The 24,629-nt window shown below is 43.3% G+C and overlaps 2 protein-coding genes across 9 annotated transcripts; one reads left to right on the top strand and one right to left on the bottom strand.

Moving 5' to 3' along the window:
- Positions 1 to 2,721: 2,721 nt before the first annotated feature.
- On the top strand, positions 2,722 to 19,355 carry LOC133395349 (myocyte-specific enhancer factor 2D homolog). 8 transcript variants are annotated; one of them, XM_061664118.1, is made up of 13 exons: positions 2,722 to 3,043; positions 6,915 to 7,229; positions 7,939 to 8,142; positions 8,368 to 8,505; positions 8,586 to 8,802; positions 9,420 to 9,476; positions 9,544 to 9,728; positions 10,026 to 10,055; positions 11,722 to 11,851; positions 12,046 to 12,217; positions 12,479 to 12,547; positions 13,577 to 13,627; positions 15,107 to 19,355. In XM_061664118.1, exons 2-13 carry the CDS (start codon positions 7,176 to 7,178, stop codon positions 15,519 to 15,521), a joined length of 1,722 nt encoding a protein of 573 aa, XP_061520102.1. In that variant the 5' UTR covers positions 2,722 to 3,043; positions 6,915 to 7,175; the 3' UTR covers positions 15,522 to 19,355. The 8 variants fall into 8 exon arrangements, with proteins under 8 accessions (XP_061520102.1, XP_061520103.1, XP_061520100.1 ...); XM_061664119.1 differs by lacking the exon at positions 2,722 to 3,043 and adding an exon at positions 3,227 to 3,424 and having other exon boundaries at positions 8,589 to 8,802; XM_061664116.1 differs by lacking the exon at positions 2,722 to 3,043 and adding an exon at positions 3,227 to 3,424.
- tmem79a (transmembrane protein 79a) lies at positions 18,978 to 24,555 on the bottom strand. The gene is given in 7 exon segments (XM_061664125.1): positions 18,978 to 19,973; positions 20,736 to 20,958; positions 21,554 to 21,748; positions 21,946 to 22,303; positions 22,305 to 22,655; positions 23,867 to 23,898; positions 24,142 to 24,555. Coding segments are annotated over 5 exon segments (1,215 nt in total). The 5' UTR covers positions 22,548 to 22,655; positions 23,867 to 23,898; positions 24,142 to 24,555; the 3' UTR covers positions 18,978 to 19,777.
- Positions 24,556 to 24,629: the final 74 nt, after the last annotated feature.

Genomic DNA, 24,629 nt, shown 5'->3' with positions numbered 1-24,629 from the left:
GGCCATGACAGCGGTTGCCTAGCAACGAGACGCATCCACACCTTATAGCTTAGCCCTTGAAATACTAATTAATGCTTTTTTTTTTTTATTTGAATGAAATTTAAGTGTAGATTACCAAATATGGTTCCTTGCACAACAACAGCGCACCCAAAAAAAATAATTATTTCTGACTTTGAACAAACTACATACACATGCATGTTTTATTGAGTTAACAATGTCATACAATGCTATTTTTCTTTTATAGGTCAAATAGCTGTGCTTATTTTTTTCTCAAATAAATCAGGGGCCCAATAGATTGAACGGATGTCATGCTTCAGGAAGGAAAGGGAGGAATTCTATTTGACACGTTGCCATCCAATCTTATGGGGAAATGTGGGGAAAGTTGTTTTCCGGAGGACTCGAGAAGCGTTCTCTATTCTTGGCATATCGCGCCTCTCGAGTGGAAAGCTGTTGTGCACATTGCAATAGTCGTCTATTCACTGGGCTCAATGCAACACAGCCATAAATCTTCACTGCAACACTTCTGTGAACTAAATGGGAAGCGCTACTAGTAGGTTTTAATCAACCCTTTTAAATAATTGATTTAATGGAAGCACCAAAATTATAAATGGAGGTTTTGTTTTTAAATTGGGCATGTGTACAAACATATCCCACAATCCTTTTAGATGGCAGTATTTAAAAACATTGGTGGAATTATATAAAAAGCACATTCCAAATGTCACTTTCTGTATCTAAATATATAAACATTAATATATTTGAACATGTGCTATACTATGATCTCAATAAATAAATACACAGTTGACTCTGAAGCTAACATCAAAGCACCAAGTGAGAAGTTCAGGGGGAATTATCTTATTTGTTATCAGGTGTAAAGCAGGTACAGGGTTAAATGAGATGTTTGTGGCATAAGTAGTTTTTATGTTTTCATAAATTAATTTTATTTAAATATTTGATTTGTGACAATTCATCCTTTAAAAATGATGTTTTAAATTCTGTGTTTAAGTAAAATAAAGTAACATTGGTTGCATAGTACTTTGCATTCAGGGAAATAATGTATGAAAACAATTACAAGTTCAAGTGTCGAACTACTCTGGCGGTAAAGCAAAATCCTGGAAAATACGTTTGCTTTAAGTTTGCTTAAATTTTAAAACTCTGCCACTGTGAAACTGTTTTGTTTTGGGGTTTTTTCCCCCTGGGTAATTACAAATGTATCGATTTTATAGAGCCATTGTAATCCCCAGTCACTTCAGTGTATATTAAATTTAAATGCCATACATGTTGTATATTTATTTGGGTTAAATGACTGGCACATATCGAAACAAGTCATTTAAACAAGTTTATTAAAAGAGTAAAAGGGAGAGCGTTCATTTCGTCCGGTACTATGCTACCATCGTGTGGACAGTTTATGCACTACACACACAACATTACACATTATACGGCTCTTTGGCCGTATAATGTGTAATGTGAATAATGCGTGACGTTTTTTTTTTGTTTGTTTGGTGGTGTGCTGTGACATTTTTGCAATGTAAAAATATGTGCCTTGGCTAGCTAGAGATTGAGAAACACTGCTCTGGCCACAGGGGTTCTCACACTTTTTGGGTCCAGGAAGAGGTTTTTCCCAGGACCCCCTCGTAATCCTAAAACCAATTAAACATCACGACTATGTGCACCCCTAAATGCCATAAGATTTTTTTTTTAAATGTCAATTTTTTTTTAGAAAAAGTTCTAATGTTATGAGAACAGATACTTTAATTTTTTTTTGGGAGACAACAAATTATAAAAACATTTTTTTCCAAGAAAAAAGGCTGAACATCAGACAGACTGTATTTTGTTGTGATAAAAAGTCAGTCTTACAAGAATAAATTAATATTTTCCCAAATCAAGTCGTAATATTATATTAAAGTAAAAGTTTAATGAGGGAAAAGTGGCATATTTTGACAAGTGAATTTCAAAAATACAACTGTTATCATCACATTACGCCTTTCTATGGAAAAGATGCCTTTATTCTCTCATAGGAGTATACTGTTATAATACACCTTTTTTTAGTATGCAAGGCAAGTTTATTTATATAGTGCATTTCATACACATGTAACTCAACGTGCTTTACATGATTTAAAAACATTTTAAAACAAATAGCAGAAAATTTAGACAGCTTACTAAAATTACCCAAAAAAAAAACAACAACAACAGTGCAAGAGAGATCATTTAAGAAATGGAAAAGCTCTAAAATGCTCAAACATAAGAATGAGGAAAAAAAAGAATAGTTTTTAACCTGGACTTAAAAACATTGGCACTTGGGTCTGCTTTCGCTTTTGTTGGTAACTTGTGTGCAGCATACTATAAAAATAAAATTTTAAAAAACCTACTTTATTAAATCAGGGATGTCAGATTTATCTGATATGTCACAATCATATCAGGACTTTTAATTGGCCCAAAGGTAATGTAGGAAGGAGTAACTGGTTTATATGTTTGTTTTATAGGCACACCATTCCCCATCTGTAAGAATGCAAATAAAAAATTTTGTTGATGATGATATGATATAATCAGTTATGACAAATTACTTAGACCCCCAGGTTACGGCTCGCGGACCTCTGGTGGTCCAGGGACCCCAGTTTGAGAACCACTAGTACTAAAGTTTCGTCGCCAGATGTTGCCCACGGGCTGTATGTTGCCCACCCACGGTCTCACAGCCATGTTAGTGAAATCAACGCACTGAAGACTAAAGGTCGTTAAACGGATTATGTGGACAGTAAACCGTGGATTGAGTCTCCTGTGGCTTGTTATATGCATCATGAGCGAAGAAATGTCCACTTAAATGGGGGGAAAGGTTCACTTAGTGCGTGGACGTCATACAGGGTGCAGTGATATTGTGCCGTCACGTCTGTCGGGACAATATAGACGACGAAAACAACGTTTTGTCCTTTCTTCACCGGTGACTTAGCGTCATATGAAGATGCGAAGAAACAAATGAGCAAGCGGGCTGGGGCACAGCGGCTCAAGTCTCCACTGACATTCGGAGCCACATGCAAAAATCATGCAAAAGGTAAATACGGTGGCGGAGGGATACAAACACCACGGCACAACATGGCCGTCACCTCCGTCATGTCCTCTCCTGTGGGACCGGCCCGCTCTAGCGTGATGCGCGCCGATTGGCCGACGCGCCGCTCGCCTCACCCTCCTATTGGTCCGCGCAGGCGTCCGTCAAAATCTTGATGTCAATGACGTCGATCATACACTGGTTTCACTGTATCGCCTTGGTGAACGGACAGTATAGTTACTTAAAACATGAAATGGAATAAAATGTCGCGGATTCTTTCCCAACGAGGCGTCACGCAAGCGTAACTTCATCAGTGGTTCTTCACTGAGAAGTATCCCGTTCCGGCAGTCGTTTCGTGTGTCGGCTTTTAATCGGCAATATTTCAGGGTAAGTGGAGTGATACATTTCCTTCCTGCGTCTTTTTCACCCCCTTCGCACCGCCGCTTGCTTTGCTGAATTCAATCCCCTTAAATGCTTGGAGAGAGGCTTTCCGTCTTCACCCTACACGCTCACGACGCTTGTTTCATCGAACGAAAGTTGCGGTAATGGGAATCCAAGTAGTGCGTGCCTGCCTGGCGACTTGTAAGGGAAGGTAATGGCTGTCGGCCGGGGCTCGTTCCGGAGAGATTGTCTAATGGCCTCGATTCCACTGAACTCTCGCTTCAACGTCGTTTTGGTTGCGTTTTATTTTTTATTTTTTTTTATTTGTCTCGCGGTTAGCTGGCCAGGAAGGTCTTTAAACGACACTGTGATACCTTCCTTGCGTCAGTGGGCCTGTCTGTGTCTGTCTGTCTGTCTGTCTGTCTGTGTCTCCAATCTGTCAAAGGACACCACGACGTGCCCAACCCCCCCAACACCATTAAAAATGCTCCGTGGACCACCGTGCAGAAAAGACGTCCACACTGGAACGAAAATAACCTTTCATATGAAGTCAGTGAGAAAACTGAACTCTGAAGGCGTTTTTGTTCAAAGCTCATCCAGTTGCATTGTTGCCCTTGAGGCTTCACTGCTGGGGAAATGTCATTATTTTACCTGGATTGGTTGAGTTTAATTTGATGACATTTTGCCTTCAGCGTTGCATAGATTATCCATCCATCACTTTTCTGTTCCGCTTTATCCTCATTAGGGTCTCCGGTGAGCTGGAGCCTATCCCAGCTGACTTTGGGAAGCGAGGCGAGTTCCACCCTGGACTGGTCACCACCCTACTGAATCGCAGGGCACATATTGACAAACAAACACTCTACATCTACAGGCAATCGAGATTTTTCAGCCAATGTAAAATGACGTTTGGCTCGTGAAGCAGGGTAAACCCCGGATCGGTCACCAGCCAGTCGCGTGGCACGTATTAGGCGAGCAACCGTTCTTGCTCTTACTCACACCAATGGACGCTTGAGTCTTCATTGAACCGAACAAGCATGTTTTTAAGAACGTAGGAGGAAGCCGCAGCACCCGGCGAAAACCCACACGAGCACGGCGAGAACATGCAAACTCCACACAGGGAGGCCCACATTCAAAAGTTGAAGCTCACAACGGTCAGGCAGATGTGCAAACCACTCACACACCATGTTGAAATTGAATCATTTAACTGTAATTCAATGCTGAAATGGGGTCAGAATGCCAAGAAATGAAATGCCCCCTAAATAATGTGAAACAACGCCCCCTACAGGCTGTGAGCAGCATAAGAGGGGTGACGTCGCCACGATCTGACTGACATTTAGTGTCTATGATCAAAACTGCGACGGACATTTTGCTTTTTGATTTCGACTTCATTCAACATGCCAAATGTGTAAACAAATGTTTCTTTATTATATGGTTACATGTTTTTTATACAACAGTTTTCGAATTGCATCAAACGGCTCTTAAATGAGTGTGCACTCTAATTATGCAGCGGAATCTACTAAGTAAAACAAATCTTGTAAGATTCCAGCTCAGTAGGGTTTTCCTTTTCTTTGCCTTTTGTTTTTTTGTGTTTTTTTTCCCCCGATGCTGCCATAGAGGGTGTGTTGTGATGATAACCATAGAACCAAAAATGGAGCTTGAAAAGCGTTATAATGGCCACACTTTGAGCTGGGAACACATGAATTTACTACATTATTTCCTATGGGGAAAAATTGTTCACGGAATAGATTGTGTTCCACTGTGCAACTTCCACTGTATGTTCATATTTGTTGTCACATGTTCCACTGTGCAACTTCCACTGTATGTTCATGTTTGTTGTCACAAAGTCCCTCAGAGATGTGTAATAATGTTCTTCATTCCACTCGTTGATTAAAGTAGTGTTTATTTGGCTGTGGGCACACGTTTGAAGTGTCTTTGACAAAATCCCTGCTGGCCTTTATGTAGACATGAAGGTCACACACAAAGAGGTATTGCGACAAATAAACATGAGTCAGTGCAGAAGTGGAAATAATTGCTCTGTAAGTGTGTGTGCTTTTTCTCGCTTTGCCAGATTTCATTGGCTAGTGCGTAATCCACTGAAAGGTCAGTGGCACTAATGAGCGCACTCCACAACAGACAGATGAAGACCCTCGGCGTGATTGCGTCCGCCATTCATCAGGCTCGCTTGAACATCACTTGGCTGATTTAACCAATTTGATCTTGCAGTAATAAACTAAATTGCTCCCCCTCACCCCAAGCCGTACAAAATTAAGTCAGCTATCGTGCTCAGATAGTCTTTATTTTTTTCGGCTTCCGGGTGTCAAAAGAGTTGAGTTTGGGTTCGGAAAGATGTTGTTAAAGAGCCAAACTGACCCCGTTTGCGCTGAGTCCAATCAGTACGCTAGGCCGCTTCTAATTGAGCCGTCAGCGCCTTGAGGCGAGGGGGGGGCGGCATTGCAGGAACGTGTCAATTTCACTCATTAATAAGGGCGCTCCGAATCCTCGTAGGGCTTGAGTCATTCCAATCAAAGATCATGTTTAATACCGTATTGCAAGAGAAGGCATGTAATTGTGTAACTTTATATTATTAACACATCCAACCCCCCTTGGAATAATGTTCGTCAAGGGCGATAACAGAAGAAGAGTCACTCATAACAGGCCGCATCATCACGCGTGGCGTTTTAAAGCCTCTCCGCTTAACTTCTTCTGTTCCTTTCGGCTTGTCCCTCTAGGGGTCGCCACAGTGCGTCATGCATCCTCCCCTCGAACACCAACTGCCCTCATGTCTTCCCTCACGACGTCCATCAACCTTCTCTTTGGTCTTCCTCTAGCTCTCTTGCCTGGCAAGCTCCATTTTTTCTTTTCTTTTTTTAAGCCTCTTCGCTTAACGATCTTCGTAAACAACACGGAGGACAATGGACACGTTTGTCAGCGGGTTTACCGCCTCGTGTTTAACAGCGTTGTGCGAAAAACATCCAAAAGGCAGAGAAGAAAATCTTGCGCCTTGGTCTTATACAGTGGAATTGGATTTGAAAAAAACTGTACGGGCGACTTTTAAAGCAATAGTATCACATTTCTATCTGTCATACAAGTGTAAAAGGAAGTTAAGCACTCACACTATTGAGCCGTAAAATCAGTAAAACACTCAGTCTTTATTGAACAGACAGTTAGAAAAACATATTCAACATGTAAACAGACTAATGAGTTAACAGCGAGTCAACTGTACACTCTCATTTGCCGGCGCCCACGTCACTCACCTTTTAAAGCCATTCACGTTCAGAGTCACAGATACTACATAGAATGTGAGGTTGGCGACCCCAACTGGGCAAAAAAATAATACCCGCTCCTTTTATTACATGCACCTTTTATTGTGTTGAATAATTTAAAATTGTATTGTACAATGACGACTGTACATCTCTATTATTTTCTGAACAAGCTTAATGACAAGTGACGTGTGAGATGTAGTGTTTCACATGAACTTCCTTCCTTTGTCCCGCAGGTGAGGAGCGACAGTCTCCTCCATTGTCAACCATTTCTCGTCAGCGGTTTCCGCCGTCCGTCGCTTCACCTTCAACCTGGCCAGAGAAATGTGCCAGCGCCGCCACTGCTGTTGTTCTCCGCCGCCTTCCCGTGTCTGACTTTTTTTCAGGGAATAAAAAACAAAACAAAAAGCTTGCAGGGCTAAAGAGAGCGAGAGAGTGAGAAAGAAAGAAAGAAAGAGAGAGCACTTCTTCACTTGATTTAACCGCCGCTAAGCATCATGGGTAGGAAAAAGATTCAGATTCAGCGGATCACAGACGAAAGAAACAAGCAGGTACGTAAGAACGCTCCATGAATTGTAATTTTACCTCCATGCTGTGGTGCCTCCCCCACCAACACTTGCCCACTGTCACTTAATGCTGAGTCTCCAGTGAACTTTTAAAGGTCCACTGAGTTGGATTCTGGACTTCTGCTGCTGGTTGTTGTGGGGGTTCCGGTTTCCAGTTTCATGCCAGTTACTGGCAGCTGAATGCTCCGCATGTTTGACACCCGTGCACTTGTGCGGGCAGCTGTCGTGAAGTTGAAACGAAACGCGCAGCTCAACCTGAGAGTGTTCGCTTGCACTCTTGCACCCAAGAAATAGTGCACTCAAGCAAACCTGGGAGAACCTTTTCCTCTCAGTCGATAATGTTATAAAACAATTGTCAGTTTTCAGGGGTTTTCCTGGCTCTCATTAAGACACAGGAGGTAATATAATACAGGAGGTAATATAATGATCATTCGCACAAATGCAAATGCTGCGCCCCGATTTTCTCGGAACACTCTTCGCATGCATTCTTTTTCCTTTTTCGTATATCATAAATTAGTCTACAACCCTAATTAAAAATAAGTAACTTCTTCAATATTAAATATAACTAAAGTGCATTTGTGTACAGCTAAACAGCAAAGTTAATGTACTTGGCTGGATGTGGGGAAATGTTCTATGCAGGAAAACTTGGTTGTTATTGTAATCACAATGATTATTATAACATTCCTCTTCCTAGGTGACGTTCACCAAGCGCAAGTTCGGCCTGATGAAGAAGGCGTACGAGCTGAGCGTGCTGTGCGACTGCGAGATCGCCCTGATCATCTTCAACCACGCCAACAAGCTCTTCCAGTACGCCAGCACCGACATGGACAAGGTGCTGCTCAAGTACACCGAGTACAACGAGCCCCACGAGAGCCGCACCAACGCCGACATCATCGAGGTACCGCAACGTTATAGACGCCTCATCGGATTTGTTCTAAACCCCAAATGTACCATATTGATACCATGTTTAATATTTACTGGTCTGGTGTACCATATTAAATCATTTAATCTCTATGTACCTCTACTGTGCCACATATACATCATATGATACACCTTTATTTACAGTATATTTACACCATATACTGTAAATCTGGTCTTGCTGATGTTGTTTTTGCACGTGTAGACTTTACGAAAGAAAGGCTTCAACGGTTGTGACAGTCCGGAGCCCGACGGCGAAGACTCCATCGATCAGAGTCCCCTGAATGACGACAAGTTCCGGAAGACCACCGAGGACCTGGATGTTCTCTTCAAGCGCTACGGAGTGAGTGTGAAATCTAGTGCGGTTCTTCTGGTTAGAAAACAAGCGCGCATCACACACCTTCGTCATTCGGAACGTTGCAGCAGTCGACGGCTCCGCCGCAGACCTTCTCCATGCCCGTCACCGTGCAAGCATCCAATCCCAGCCCGCTGCAGTTCAGCAACCCTGGTAACGCGCTGGTAACTACCTCCTATGTGACGGCGGCGGCGCTCGCCGACGCCCACCTCCTGTCGCCACAGCAACCGGCTCATCCGAGGAACACCGTGTCTCCCGGGTTGCCACAGCGACCGGCCAGCGCAGGTGAGACATTCTGCCGAGGTCGGCGAGTGGGCCACGTCAGCAGAAAAGAGCACTAAAAAGTTTGACTGAAAGCATTTTTCACTTTCCATTACATCCGCTGAGAGCGATGCTAAAAAAAGAGGATGCAATTGCCAAAGTGATTGTTATTACTATTAGGTATAAGGGGTATTTGTTAGCTTTGAGTTTTTATTTCTTTTTAGAATTACATGATTGTTGGGTTGGCTGGCGACCGGTTCGGGGTGTACACCGCCTCCCGCCCGGAGATAGCTGGGATAGGCTCCAGCAGCCCGCAACCCTAGTGAGGATGAGCAGTAAAAGAAAATGGATGGATGGATGTTGTTGTTATTGATATATTAGGGTTTAAAACAAAGCTTCTTTGTGGAGTAGGTTGAAGGACCCCGGAAACATGAAATGGCTGCTTCTGAGATTGAGTTACAATTTATGGCACGTCATCAGACTTCGCCGCTATACTCTGTCCATGCGAAGTGACAAATTTGCAAATTATTTTGTGAAATTTGTCAGACTTGCAGTTTCTTAGCTTTTTGAGTGAGCCTTTTTTGTGGATCTCCTTATAATGCTGTGTTCATCAAGTACTGATTATTTACTGAATTCAACAGGCGCTCTTCTGGGAGGCGACCTGAATAATTCAAATGGAGGATGTCCGAGTCCAGTCCGTAAGTGCTTCATTTGTATTTTCTTAATGAGTTGTATTAGTCTGGCCTTATTGATGTCTTTGCACAGCTAACGGCTACACCAGCGCCAGGGCCTCGCCGGGCCTCCTCGCCGTCTCCAACGGCAACAGCCTGGGCAAGGTGGCCCCGGCCAAGTCGCCACCGCTGCCGCCCACCAGCCCCCAGATGGTTAGCAGCCGCAAGCCTGACCTCCGGGTCATCACCTCTCAGGGCGGGAAGAGCCTCATGCAGATGGTGAGCTGGTGACGGCTTTCAGATCTCTCCTTTTTTTTATTTTATTGTTGTCGCCGTCGTGTGGCCTTGCTTGTCCTCCAGCGGCGGCAGCAGTCAGGCCGCATTCTTGCACGTGTTGCCAGTGAGCATATTTTGTGGTTTTATGAGCGTGTTCACACACAAGACAACACACAGTGACAGACTTGCACTTCTCCCTCACTTGTAGCGTGTTGTTTCATGTAGCCACGCCCGCCACTGCTCTCTACTTTTGTGACTACTTACAAACTTGTAACCCCTCTCTGTTACCACCCTTTGCAGACAGAGGATGAGCTGGAGTTGGTAAACGAGGTGAATGTTTGCATTTTAGCATGGTCGCAATAGATGAAGACACTCATCGGTTTTGTTGTTGTTGGGTTTATTTATTTATTTATTTTTTGGGTTGGTCTTTGGTTCACTGGCATTTCTCGGGATGATCCTCAGAGTTGACTGCATGCGGTTCAGGTCTCGTGACCGTGTCGTTTGTAGTCCCGGCATCATGATCTTCATGATCCAGGACAATATAGCAAAAGGAAATAAGTACAGTGAACCCTCACTGTTTGCTGGCTTTAGCTACCAAGACTCACTGTGAATAGCAAAAGTTTGAGAGTATTAGACTCCCCCAAAATGTTTAGTGGTCTATATTAATATTTTAAACCCTAAATATATCCAACAAACTCTGATCCCAAAACACTTTGATAAACTCATCTTACCCTTTTAAAAAAAATGGCTTACAGGGAGTTTGTTATGTGAGAACCCCAGCATGTATGTCGCCACTTACAAATACCATTTACCACTTTCCTATTAGCCTATTTTATGACATTTTTGAATCAGTGATCCATAGATACTCTAATTATTTGATGACATATTGTATATCGCTAACAACTCTTTTTCTTTAATTGGCCACTTACCTTACATTGATCAGCTGTCAACTTCCATCAATGCCTATCGCGATCCGGACCTTTCGCTGCATCATCTTGAGAGACTTCTCACCCTGCTTTCTCCAAGGAGCTTCGCCTGCCTGTCAGACCTCGACTGGAATCTTCCATTACGCTGCTGTTTGCGGTCAAGCTGGCAGACTGTCAGCTGATGGCCAACGCTAGCTGCTACTCTGCTAACATTGTGCATGAAAAGAAGCCCGGTGTTTGGGCGCCATCATAGGCCAGACATGCAAATAATTTTTGTAAAGTTCTACAGGAAAATGATTTGTGAGCTGGCGAGGGTTTACTGTACTGTTTTCACCAAACGGGGAAGCGCCGCATGGCATGATTCCTGTTCACTGACAAGTTGATACCCATCTTCACCTTCCTCACCCACAGTGGCAGTTTACACAAGTCTCAACATTTCCTGTCATTACATTAAAGGCATGTTTAGTCTCTAGGGACATATCTTCAAGCGCAGCAAATTAGACACGCACAATAAAACAATACATTTTAGAATGTAGAATGGATGTCCACAAATGGTGGCCAAAGCTGTTTTGTGACTTGTTGTAAATTTCCTGACAACACTGAGGAGCGACCAAGTCACTGACCACGTTCAGTCTCCTGGAACGCTAATTGACGATAAAAATGCCATCTTCACGTAAACGTTGAACTCCACCCACCAGAGAGTGTTCATGCGCCTTGGTAGGTGCTGACGTTTTAGTTAGCAACAGAGTTAAAATTGGCTCAGCAGTTAACTCTCCAAGTTAGTCTTAGAGATAATTAATACTAACTTGGCTGTAACGTTGTTGTTTTCCATGATTTGAAAAGTGGGATGCATTTTAAGTGTAGCGTATTTGCAGCATTTATTAGAGGGTCTGCCACTATTTGAGGTTTCCGTGCTTGACTTGCCTTTAATGTAACATCCCATATACGGTATGCTTCACACAAGGAAAAATCCTCTACACTGTGTGCATTGTCACTGCAAGCTTCTCGCAGCCTTTCCAAATGTCAAAAGTCCCGACATGTAACGACCTCCTTCCTTTCCTCCCTGACAGAACGCCCAACGGCTGGCAGTTGGTGCCCAGGTGGCCCAGACTCTGACCACGCCTGTGGTGTCTGTGGCCACGCCCAGCCTCCTGGCGCAGGGGCTGCCCTTCTCCGCCATGCCTACGGCGTACAACACAGGTGAACCGCAAGACATCCATTGTGTGTGATACAGTATGTTCTTGTCAGCTGGGTTAGGCTCCAGTTCCTCCACCCCTTTAAATGTTTGGATGGATGTATGCTACTCTTTATAGGCTGTGTGGAAGGGGTCTAAAGTCTGCCCCAAATTAAAATCCCTGTTTCCCCCCCCCCCCCCCCCCGCCCGTTTTTTTCAGAGTACCAGCTGACGAGCGCAGACATCACCGCGCTTCACGCCCTGGCGTCTCCTGGCGGCTTGCTGCCCACCAGCGTGGCGACGTGGCAGCCGCAGCAGCAGCCCGTCGTCTCGCAGCAACCGCAGCAGATGCAACAGCAGCAGATCAATCTGGCGTCGCTCAGCAACTTGGTGTAAGTCCGCTCGACTGTTCCTGCTGATCCTCTCGCATGCTGTTCATACGACACGTTTATATGCGAGCATTTCACCATTCTTCTCCAGCATCTCACCATTTCAGCCTCGACACACTCGAAACAACCTTTTAAGGCCGTGGCTATTCTCGCCAACGCATAGGGACAAATGAATCCCGCGGCCCATGCTCGGTGGTCGGGTCGCAGGCGTTAGTGTGAACGGCAGGTCCTTGAAGTGTACTCTGTGCTCTTGTCGCCATGCAGCATGTGGGGTGTGGACAAACAGAGCAGCGAGCTGTCTAACCAGGTGTCCAGTCTGGCCGCCAATCTGAGGTGAACGGCCACCACAAACCAGAGTGTCTTGTGTGTTTATGTGTGTGAGCGCACGTCCAATGTCGCCACCTTGTGTCTGTAAGGAGGATGCAGCCTCAGTAGACACTTGATTAGGTACAGCTAAACAATACTCTGCTCATGTGTCACAACAGCTCTTCTGCTAGATTCGTTGAGGCTGGATTTACACAGCAGGTCCAAGTGCTCAATTCTGATGCAATGCATATATCCGACATTTCAAGTGACACATAGTCAGTATAACAGTGTTTATACCAGGGCTGTGCAAGAGCGACATTAGATTTATTTTTTTAAATGGAATAAAAGGGGTAAATTAGTGCAGCAAATATTACAGGACTGTAAATAATGTAAATGCTCAGTCCAAATAAAGTGGAATGTATGTGGCCTGCAGGCCAGTATGCACGGACACCCAAACTGCACAGGAAGGCCTTTGCTTTTGCCCCAGTTGATTGAAATGAGGGTAACCCATTACTCATCCACTTATTTAATGATGGACACACATCTAGTGTATCATATTTACACAATATTTCATTTTGAATGATATTTGCCGTACTGTAGCGTTACAGCAGGTGTTTGAGCAGAAGCTGGTGTATAATTCTCTGATCGAAATGATGCTGCTTAAACTACGCCGCTTGTGCAGGTGTACCTAATGTTGTAACCTATGAAGGACCTGTAATCTTAGTAGTTATAGAATCACACACACTGTCTCGCGCTGGGCGTTGTGTTGCGTTTGTCCCAGTCAGGTTATTAGTCTTTTTGTCTTTGACGCTGCACATTTCTCTTCAAAATGGCGACAACCGCATTTGTAAAGCAGGAAGGAACTAAACGTGTCTTTTTGAGTGTTTTAGTGTCGAGCCCCTCAGGATGTGTAGTAGTCAGAACAACAGAGAAGAGTGTTTTGTGTTGTTTCAGGTGACATAATTGACATTATTGTGGTTGTTGATCAACACTCAATATCCGGTCCGCCATTTTGGGGTTTTGGGAAGCTCCAACCTTTTGTTTTCTTCCCCACAGTCTGGGCTCTCCGTCCAACCTGCTCTTGGGTAGAGATGAGTGGTTGGGCCGGTACTGTATCCCACTTCCTTTTTTCCCCGCTGTCTGTCTTCATGTGCGCTTCTTGGCTGAAACCCCCTTCCTCGCCCCCGCCTTCCTTATCAGCATGTGTGTGTGTGTGTGTGTGTGTGCGCGCGCGTGGGCGTGTGTGCGGGCGTGTGCGTGAGCAGTCAGGACCTGTCTGTCATTTCACTTTTCGCTTGTTCTGGAAGTGAATTCCCAATACCACATTACTCATTTTTCATTGGACGTTCTCAAACTGAAGTATTTTGAGAGTTTTAAACCAGAACATGTTTGATTTCAACCATCGTAAATAGCAAAAGCCATTGCAAACAGGATCCCACTTCTTTCACCAGACATCATTTGGACTATAGGAAACCAGACTTTCAAGATACAGTGGGTCCTCGGTTTATGACGGCGTTCCATTCCCACGGTGGCGACATAATCCAAAAGTCAGAATGCAACATAGTAAAGAAGTTACCATTAAGGCAGTAGAAAGTCAGAATTACAGTAAATATTTGTATGAAAAACACTTGTCGGCAATAAATACAAAACGATCGAGTGAAAAACTGTCAAATTGTGTGACATTCTGAATTTGTAGGGACCATCATAAACAGAGGACCCCCATGTAGTGAGTGGAGCACACTTGGCTTGCTTGGTGTGTAGGTGATTTCACAGGAGAAAGATGATTTGAGCATGGCTTCACTCTTTAGAATGCTAGATAGCTTGTTTGTGTCTAATAGAAAAAGGCCAATAAGCTACAAAAGTGGTTGCCGAGGTGGATATACTAGCAATAGTTTGATGCAGTGAGGTAACAAGTACAGTGGAACCTCTTATAGGGTCCAACAAAAGCCGTTCTGACACGCTGGTGGACTTATCCCACAGATATTCATGGAATAATCTGTTCAAATTGTCACCATCATACATAAGCAAGCAAAGGGACAAGCATTGTTTAAAGTAACCTTTTGCATTCATTTACAGGTGTAAAATTAATACTTTAGACATCACAAAACAGTCTTGACTTTAAAGATGATGGCATTTGTAGCATTTACACATACAAGTGCAAAAACGCTTACTTCAAGTACAGCATCTTCCTGGATATATTATTCTTCTCTTCCCTGCAAAAACGGCAAAGAAAAAGCAGAACAAGTTAATCCTTTGATGCTCACTGAACCGACTTTGTCGCCATGTTTGACTTTGTAGAGGTTCCACGGTAGCACTAAACAAGCATGTAAACGTCCTGAGTGTCTCTTAGCTTAGCATGCTCGCATAAGCTTCTTTGGTTTGTTGTGATGTTCTGGCCAAGAATCCAAACTGTTCCGCTTTCACTTACGGAACCTTCCCTTTTGTATGTCAGCCACAGGGTCCCTGAATGCATCATAGGCTTGTTGAAAATGGCTTCTTCGTGTTTCCTGCGCCATGCCTCTAAACGTGATTTCATCACATTTGTGTCCGCTCGTTTAAATGTGGTGTCGTCGTTCTCGCCGTCAGGCCCGTGGCGCATATACCTCAAGGCGCCATGTTGACAGTCAACACCAACAGCGGCGTCAGCATCAAGTCGGAGCCGGTGTCGCCGGGCCGGGACCGCAGCACCCCTTGCCCTCCGCCGGCCCCGCCGCCGCCTCAGTCCTCTGGCGTCACCTTGACTGCGCCGCCACAGTATCCTGGATCGCTTCTGTGCCTGGAGCCCCCCACGGGACGCTCGCCCGCCGACAGCGTGAGCAGCAACGCCAGCTCCTTCGAAGGCAGCGACCGGGAGGACACAGGCGGCGGCGGTGCTAACAACGCCAACATGGTCACGCCGGCCGCAGGAAGCGTCGGGCCGGGCCGCTCTGACTTCAGCCCCTCGCCGGAGCAAGAGGGGGGCAACATCAAGAGAATGAGACTGGACGCCTGGGTGACATAAGCGGCGGCCCAGAGTACGCAGGGAGGTTCGGACAACACAAACACATCACGTCACGTCGTACACGCCACACGTGAGGACGTCGTATACAAATGCCTCACCACGCGCTTTCACGCAAGATTTTAGCCTCAACGCCAACACGTGTGTGTACATTCTCAGTCGTCCAGGCAAAACTTGAATGGAGGCGACTGGACTGTTGTTGGTTGTTCACGTTTCACCTTTGATCCAATGTTGAGCTGACTTTCTGCACTCGTAAGCTATCATGTGTAGCGCCAACAGTCCCCCAAATGATTGGTTGGTTTATGGATCGAGTGATTGTTGGTTTTTTGATTAGTCGATTTATTAAGTCTCCGACGGGCGTGTCTTCTGGGGATGGTCACATGGTCACAAGATTTTAGCCCAGTTATTGGCCCGTTCGCTATTGCGGCCGACTTTTCAATTTGAGTCCAATTTATTTGGGCGGGAACGACAAAACTCTTTGTAGTGTGACAATCCCCGCTATCATAGCCCTGTGATGGCAAAAAGGAAAAATATTTTTTGGGGGGGATATCTTTCATGTAGGGTGACATAGTAACGAGACCCTCTGACATCGCACCTTTATAGTACTATATAGCGCCCTCGTGAGAAACTAAATTTCTCTTATAGTCTGATCCAGGGATAACTGGTGCCAAAACGGCCATTCACCAGCCACACCTGGCAACAATAGCAGAACTCTGCTAACCAACCAACCAATCAATTTACCAACCCGTCATTCAAGCAAATGGACAAGCAGTTGTTTAAAGTAACCTCTTACATTCATAACTGTCTTACAGGTCTAAAATTAGTACTTAAGACATAACAAAACAGCCCTATTTAGGTGAACTCCAAACCTAGGATTTAGAAGACTTTTGGATTAAAAGGTGAAAGGTCCCCACTGTCCGACAAGAGTCCAGTTGCATCCCTTCCACTTTTACAGAAGGCACTCACCTCCTCTCATCCAGTCCACATTCAGCAGACCTCACTTCCTGCTTTCTGCGGGCGCCATTTTGAACCTGTCCATTCTTCAGCAAGTCCCTCCCACGCTGCACTTTTTTTTGGGGGGGGGGGGGGGGCCTTGAGCCAATGCTGTGTTGTCCTCGGAATGCCAAACAAAACACGGCGCACGGGAAACGAACACTCTTGTGGCTCTATACAAATGGTCGCCACACAGACATACCGTTCTGTTCGTTCTGTCAGTACTGGTTCTGAAGGTCCGTCACTTTGTTTAAAACAAAAAACAAAAAAAACTCCCACCCTCCTCAACGAAACTGATGTCCTCTTTAGCGCACTAGCTAGACCATCTTATTTTCCCGTGGTTACCCAAAGTGAACGGATGTTTTCTATATTTCTACCGCTTCTGTTAGCTTTTTGGCTTCAAGTGCGTGTATGTACATATATTTGCATAGACTTTGCTAGCTAGCCCTAAAAAAAAAAAAAAAAAAAAAAAAAAAAAAGGCAACTCAGTGGATCTGTCCGCTATTATTATTAATAATTATTATTATAAACAAGCGTGACGATATGTTTGGGTAGCGTACCCCACTTAGCGCCTGCTTGGTCGTGTTGTTGTCATTTTTGCTACACAGCCAACATGCACGCGGGAAAAGCATTACACTCGCACACACACACACACACGATCGCTGCCCTTCACATTAGCCTAGCTTCTCATATCTATACACACATTTAGCCCTTTTTCTACAGCAACCGGTAAAATCAACAGATGGTTTGATGTCATTTTTAATAGGAATTTGTTTTGTCGCCATCATTTCAGTGTGTGAATGTGTGTGCACAAGTTCTTTAGTAAAAATAGAAGAGATGATGTCTACGCCAAACCCAGAATAACCCTCCCCTGCCCTTTATGATGCCTACTTGGCTGCGGTCACTTGACTGTTAGTTAAGCCCATATGTGAACTGGCAGCACCTAGTTCTGTTGTAACACTTGAGTTAAAAACAAAAAAAAGCTGATGTTTTTAGCAGAGTGCTAAAATGCCAAGTAAGCTCTGTCAGACTGTTATTGCATTACAACACAATTCACTTTTAAAACACTTTAAAATCAATAACACGCAAGAATCCCCCCGCCCCCCAGAAAAGGGGGGGGGGGGGGCAGGACGGAGATGCTACAGCTAGTTAATGTCACCACGGTGGTATGTACAGTTTTGATTGGACAATCAGTCATAATGACCAGTACCAGCTTTCAGCGCTAATGTTTGGGTACATTATTCACAAAAAAATTTATTGCCAAAAAGTTTACTTTTCTGCCTCACTCAAAGCAATTTTTGCCATTTATGAAGGAAAGAGAGGAGAAAAAAAAAAAAGCTTCTTGACTGATAGCAACGACAAAGAAATCATGTACCAGTAAAAAAAAAAAAAAAAAATTATACATCTCCAAATCAAATTAGGAGATGCGTGGTTTACATTGGATTGTGATATTACAAAGATCGTCACTGAAAAAAAATGTTTTCTAATGTTCTAATTTTACAAAAAAAACTGCCACAATTTAATGATACATGCTTTTCTTTGGAAAGTGATATGACAAAATACATTGTTGCTCAAAAGTGTTTTGTTTATAAAATGGAGATCGAAAAGTGATTGCATGATGCTATGACAAAAACATTTTGTTGACTCAAAAAATATCTAAAAAAAAAAAAAGCTGTCGACAAAAATGTCCCAAAAAAAATGTGGTTAACTCCCCATACAAATTTGCCGACTAAAAAGCAAAACAAAAAAATGTAACATTTCATCGACAAAAACATTTGGGGAAAATATTTGCCCAACAAAAAGTATGTTTCAAAATTTTGGGATAGTACTTCTTACCCAGTATTTTTTTCAGATTAGAAAAAATACAAATTTTGAATATGCGACTTTCAGTGGAAAGCAACAGTATGGGAAACAAAAAAATGCTGTCCAATGAACAAGTTGGTTTTCCCCTCAGTCATTTTTGTTTTTTCAAATTAAAACGTATTTTGATTGAACAGCAATGATATGGCAAAAAAAAAAGACACTAACAAGCATGTATCTTTAAATTAGGAATATTAAAAAATGTGGCCATACATGCTGGTTATTGGACTGTGACAAAAACATGGTTTGAAGTGCAAAGTGACAACACCCCAATTGGGTCCATCCTGCCCCGTGTGGTCAAATGACAATCTATTGAGGAGGGGAAAACAGACTCACTCGGACCCCTGTTACTTGTCGTGTACGATGTTCGGTTTTTTTGTTTAAGATTAATTTGTGCTGGTTCAGTGCAGCTCCATACAATTACGGAGCCTTTTAGTTTGTGTAGCTTGTAATTTTTGGAACATTAGACTCTCTTTGTCATCGTATCACCGACATCCAAACTGGTTTCCTTTTTGTTCACTGCAACTTGCACGATCAGACAATGCGGTATTAGCAAATGCAATAAAAGGAAAGTACCAGTTAAATGCTGCAGTTTTCATCCAGATATAGAATATATTTATAAAGAAAAATTGGTGGAATTTGAAACATGTTTAGACGCATGGGACGCAGGTAACAGTTTGTGTGTCACGCAGTCAGAATGATGTAGCAAATAAAATACTAAAGATGAAAATTTATAGTTAATATATTGTGTTGAGCTAGTCTGCTATGGATTTTGATGTAAAGATGTTTTGACGTTTTCTTTTTCTTGAACGATATACAGTTTGTGTATATTTTCATATACAAAAGTATGCACTGATGTTATTGAAATTCTATACCGCTTTTACAGAAAAAGTGTTTGTTGTACCAAAGTATCCAAGTCCCTTGAAACCTCCTTTTTGCGTATGTTTTACTGTATTTTATATATTAAATGACAAACGGAGTGAAGTTCAACCGTGTTCTCATCTGTTCAAGAAGTTTTATTGAACGCGTTCAGGTCCCCGCACACGTTGATTAGCCTCGCTTAAATAATCATTCAAACGCAACACAAATCAGCTGCTTATAAATACATCAACTGTGATCAGCAGAAAATTCATAAATCTGCAATACGTCAACCTCATACAAAAAGACTATTTACAGTTTCTTTTAGGCTGTACAGTGTTTTTAAGGACTATTTGTCAGATTTTGTAGGAAATAAATTTTAGTTTTTGGTAGGAAAAAAAAAACAAATTGGGGGTTTTAAATGAACGGTTTTGACAGGAGGAAAACTTGTCATTGTAATATGAATGGAAAATTCATTCCACTTAAATGTGAGTTGGGGGGGAACTATGAAGACTGCTTTGTTAGTGTGCCACCTCCCGGCGTGCCGCTCATCCCCACCAGTTCCGCTGCTGCGGCGGAGGGGCCGTGGTGGGTGGCTCCACGTCAAAGACGGCGTCGGGTCCCGCCGAGGAGGACACAAAGTAGAGGTTGGCGGCCAGCATGACCAACATGGGGAAGAAGGACAGGCCGAAGCCCAGGCCTCGGATGCTGCTGCCTAGCGACAGGCACAGCCAGTAGATCAACCTGAGGACAGAAACCACAAAGTGGGCAATCACGTCCAACTACGCTACTATTACGGTAAGCAGATTTGATGTTAAAAAGCAAAGTTAGACTCATTTGAAATTAACATGGTAGATATCAACAACTTTCTGACTGGTCATAACTACATTTTGAATAGTTTTCATGAAAGATACCTGTGATGTAATTTTGACTAGTCAAAATGACAGAGGTGTTTCTCAGTTGTACCTTAAAATAAGCTATCACCATCATTTGTCCCTAACCCTGCTTTGAAACCCTAACCATGTTTTGAAACCCTACTTTCATACCCTAACCCTGTTTTGAAACCCTGCTTTAAAATAAAACTCTATCCCCGTCTTGAAACACTACTTTGAAACCATAAACCTGTTTTGCAACCCTAACCCTGTCTTGAAACCCTACTTTGACACCCTAACCCCGTCTTGAGACCCTAACCCTGTTTTGAAACTAACCCTGTCTTGAAAGCCTAACCCTGTTTTGAAACCCTACTTTCAAACCCTAGCCCTGTTTTGAAACCCTAACGCTGTTTTCAAACCATAGTTTGAAACCTAAAACCCCGTTTTGAAACCATTTACTCTCATCTAAGATGGGAATATATTTGTAATCAAATTAAATTAAAGTTGCATATGTTGATGCATGAGTTTACAGGCAGTTCTGACCCACACAATATGGTGGACGTGCTTACGTATCCCGAGGGGGTGTCTATGTCTAATTTCTATATTTATGATGTCACAAGTGGAGGTGTGGTACCTTCCAAAGACAAAGATGACGGTGAGCAGCGGCACTAATTTGATGAGGTCGTGGTTGACGTAGGACGCCAGGACGGCCAGCTGCAGGAAGTAGAACAGGAAGAGGCCCACCGATTGGCTGACATAATGTCCGTGCACTGACGCCTTCCCGTTCTGCGCTTTGGTCTGGAAGCTCGGCTTCACTTCACCGTAGCGAATCCTGGCCACACCCTGCACCACCACACCTACATAAAAGTCACACACACACACAGTTGATTTAAAAACTACACAGCCCTGCTCAAATGCCAAGTTTTTGTGATATGAAAAATGAGACCACGATAAGTTATTTCATAACTTGTCCCACCATTAATCTGGCCTGCGATCTTTTCGAAAGGGGTAGTAAAAATAACTGTGATAATGTGGTTGCACAAGTGCACACACCCTCATATAATAAGTGAAGTGGCACTGTTCAGAATGAACCAATCACATTAAGCATGTCAAATGGGAGTCAACGCACACCTGCCACCATTTTAAGTGCCTCTAATTAACCCAAACAAAGTTCAGCTGTTCTAGTCATCATCAATTGCCAGTAATTGGGTGGATTAAGTTTTGAAATGATTTGTAGGCATATGAGCAGGGGTGTGTAGACTTTATATAGCCACCGTATACAAGTTACACATGCCAAACACGTCACACACACACAACACACCCACGTCATACACATACATACGCCAGATACACAAATGGTCTCACATAGACTTAAATGTGTCGCGCACATACAACAAACACAGACGTCTCTAATAAAGGTCAAGTGTCATAAGCCTTAAGACTGTTCGTTACCCAGCAGGATGGGCACCGAGGCGAAGACGGCGCAGCGCAGTGTGTAGACCACCCTGTGGGGGGCGCTGCCCATCAGCGGGGACTCAAAGGGCAGGAGCGCGTACCCCCCCCACACCAGGAAGGGGAAAACCAGTGCCGCTGACGCCGTCCACATGGCCAGCTTCAGCTTCTCACTGCATATTTCGTCACACAAGTCTGAACACAACACAACAGTACACACTTTTACCACACCGGGCCACAGCCCTCCCAAAAAAAAAAAAAAAACTAAATACTTTCTGCACTTGAGTACAAGAACACTTATTTGGCTAATACCATTTTCCTCTTCCATGATTTCTGTTTCAAGATTGTTGTGATCGTCCATGGTGTGTGTGCGTGCGTGTGTGTGTACTCACATTTTTTCTGCTGCGGTTCATTCCAGTTGCCGTTCAACGGTGTCGACATTTGCGACTCCGTGGTGTTGTCCTTGTCGTAATAGTGGTGGTCTTCCATGTCCAGTTTGCTCTCTTTTCTGACCACCTCACTGGACTGCCGCCGCACTATTTTCACCTGAGGATTGAAGCCCATGGTGCCTTTCTCCGGGACCCAATGGGACTCTTCTTCCTCATTTTTTTCTTCTTCTTCATCGTCAGCCAGCGAGGCGTCTCCCTCGTTGTCCCGCGGCGCCCCGGGCAGGTCGTCCCGCCACTTGTCACCCTCGGGCATGCTCTCGCGCCACTTGGCTTTGCTCAGCGCGTCGTCTTCGTCCTTGTCCGTCGGACACGCAAACCCCCGACGAGACGCCGTCCGTGTCCTCGCTTCTCTTGTCCCTGTCACCGGGCCACGGCAGGGTGACGTCGCCGGCTCCTGTAACCTCATCGGCTTTGTCTTCTTCATCTCTTTCCTCCTCTAATTCTTCTTCTGGAGTCTTTTCACTTGCTGTCGGCAGACATTGTGCACGCAGACCGATTGGCAAGAGCGCCGCCACCTCCTCCTCACGGGACACTTCGCCAGACATTCTTTCGGTCCTCTTTGAGGCGTGTAAAAATGCTAAATTGTCTATGAATATGAATACGGAGCAGTAAGGATGTCAGAAACACGTCACCCACATGCTCAATGTTATTTCCTGTGAAAAGATAATGTATCAAAATGATTTTTTTTTTTAAAAGGAAACTTTTACATTCACCACAATGTGATTCAAACAACTTCACTTATTTTATGCTAATCGTTATTTAAACAGTTTTATTATGTAATATACTGATGTGTTTTAACATGTATGTAATACTGCGATTGGCTGGCAACCAGTTCAGGGTGTACCCTGCCTCCTGCCCGATGACAGCTGGGATAGGCTCCAGCACGCCCGGGACCCTAGTGAGGAGAAGCGGCTCAGAAAATGGATGGATGGATGTAATAAATCTGAGGTAGTCAATGAGACATGTTAGGGTCATACCCTTTATAAAATTGATATACTTTTTAATTTACAAAAAATGGGATTTTTTTTTCAATTTTCTTTTTAATTGTATTGTTTTATCATTTTTGCACCCCTGTCAAATTAAATACTTCAGATTTTTTAAAAAATTCTGAGGGTTAATTTGGTGTGTAGTGCTGTTAATATTTATCATTGTTTACTCTAATCCGATAAATGTGTAGTCCATAACTCAAAATATTCATGTTATAATGGGAACTTTTTTTTTTTTTTTTGTAAAAATAATACAATGAAATACATTTGTGGACAGCTTGTTTTCTGCTGATCTTATTTGTATACTTTTTGTTTATATTACCCCATATTATTAATTCAAGCAGATAATTTTTAATGAGCAAACTCCTGTAAATTTTTTGTTTTGCACTTGTCAAAAAATATTTAATACTCACCATTGTATACATTTTGTATTTGTATTAGTTTGATTAATTTTATTTGATACATTGTTAATTATGAATGCAATACATTAAGTAGTACAACAAGGTTCTGCTGGTGTTATGTTTGCTCATTTTTCTTCTTATTAAATATGTGTGTTATTTCAATGTAAAGCAGCTACTTTTTCATGAGCAAACTCCTGTACAATTGTGCACCGTTATAAGATTTTTATATACCAAGTGTTTCATTTACTCATACATATAATTTATGCTTAATTTATATATTAAAAAGAGGGGGGGGGGGGGAGAAATAATACATACCAATAAAAACTATTACTATTCTTTGTCTTTTTTCTTTATTATTTTTCAGTGTTGTTTTGCATGGGTTACGATCTATAAGACGAGTTAAAACACATGACTTTATTACTTAATAAAACAGTTTAATGATTAGCAGAAAATAAGTGAAGTTGTAGCGTGGCTTACTTCGTGAGAAAGTAGACTTTGCCCAGACAAACCTAGAAAAACAAAACACTGGCAGTAAATGTCTGCTAGAGTAAATAACTCAATTAGGTTTGTGTTTTGACAGGAAACGTGGTAGTTTAATGAAAGTAAAAAAATGCCATATAAGTACACGGGCCTGTTTAAGCCGTAACGAAAAATGTGCTAGCTAATTAGCATCAGTAGAAGAACGTAAAGTTCCAACTTCGGAACTAGTTTGACACACAATAAGCAGCGATAAATTCGAATAGTCCACTCACCTGCTTGTTAACCCGCTCCCACACGCTGAAGTGAGTCAAATTAGGGGGGGAAAAGTGGCAACTTTTGTTGTCGGGGTTTTTTTGTTTTTTTTCGGTCGTCACTGGCGGAAGTAAGAAAAAGTTGTCAGGACAGGTGTGTCAGGTGCCCAGATGGTGACGTCGTCGCCCGGAGCTCCCACTCTTTGTCGGCTTGTCACACCGGAAAATGGAGCGCCCTGACGTCAGTTTCCCTTGGATTGGGAAAAAATCGTTCCGGAAAGACATCAGTCAACTCGAGCCATTAAGTATTCGACTGACAAATAAACCGTATTTTACATTTAACGGCATTCACAGAGCACATTAATTCACAAATGCAACTCGATGTACTCGCACTTGGAAGGTAAACCTCAGCACGAGTGAGCCATCCCGAATGACGTCGTCGGCGGAGGTCCCACTCCGTCGGATTTTTTCGCCCGCCTTTTCGTCGGCGTGACGTCATTTCGCCCTCA

This window comes from Phycodurus eques, chromosome 20, assembly GCF_024500275.1.
Source record: "Phycodurus eques isolate BA_2022a chromosome 20, UOR_Pequ_1.1, whole genome shotgun sequence".
Taxonomy (NCBI): domain Eukaryota; kingdom Metazoa; phylum Chordata; class Actinopteri; order Syngnathiformes; family Syngnathidae; genus Phycodurus; species Phycodurus eques.
This window is presented reverse-complemented; position numbering and strand designations above follow the sequence as displayed.

Bases quoted from the DNA above. Each gene is read 5' to 3' on its own strand.
- LOC133395349 (XM_061664118.1), top strand. From the start codon at position 7,176: ATGGGTAGGAAAAAGATTCAGATTCAGCGGATCACAGACGAAAGAAAC. The intron at 9,729-10,025 runs GTGAGCTGGTGA...CACCCTTTGCAG, and splicing joins GGAAGAGCCTCATGCAGATG to ACAGAGGATGAGCTGGAGTT. The intron at 10,056-11,721 runs GTGAATGTTTGC...CCTCCCTGACAG, and splicing joins AGCTGGAGTTGGTAAACGAG to AACGCCCAACGGCTGGCAGT.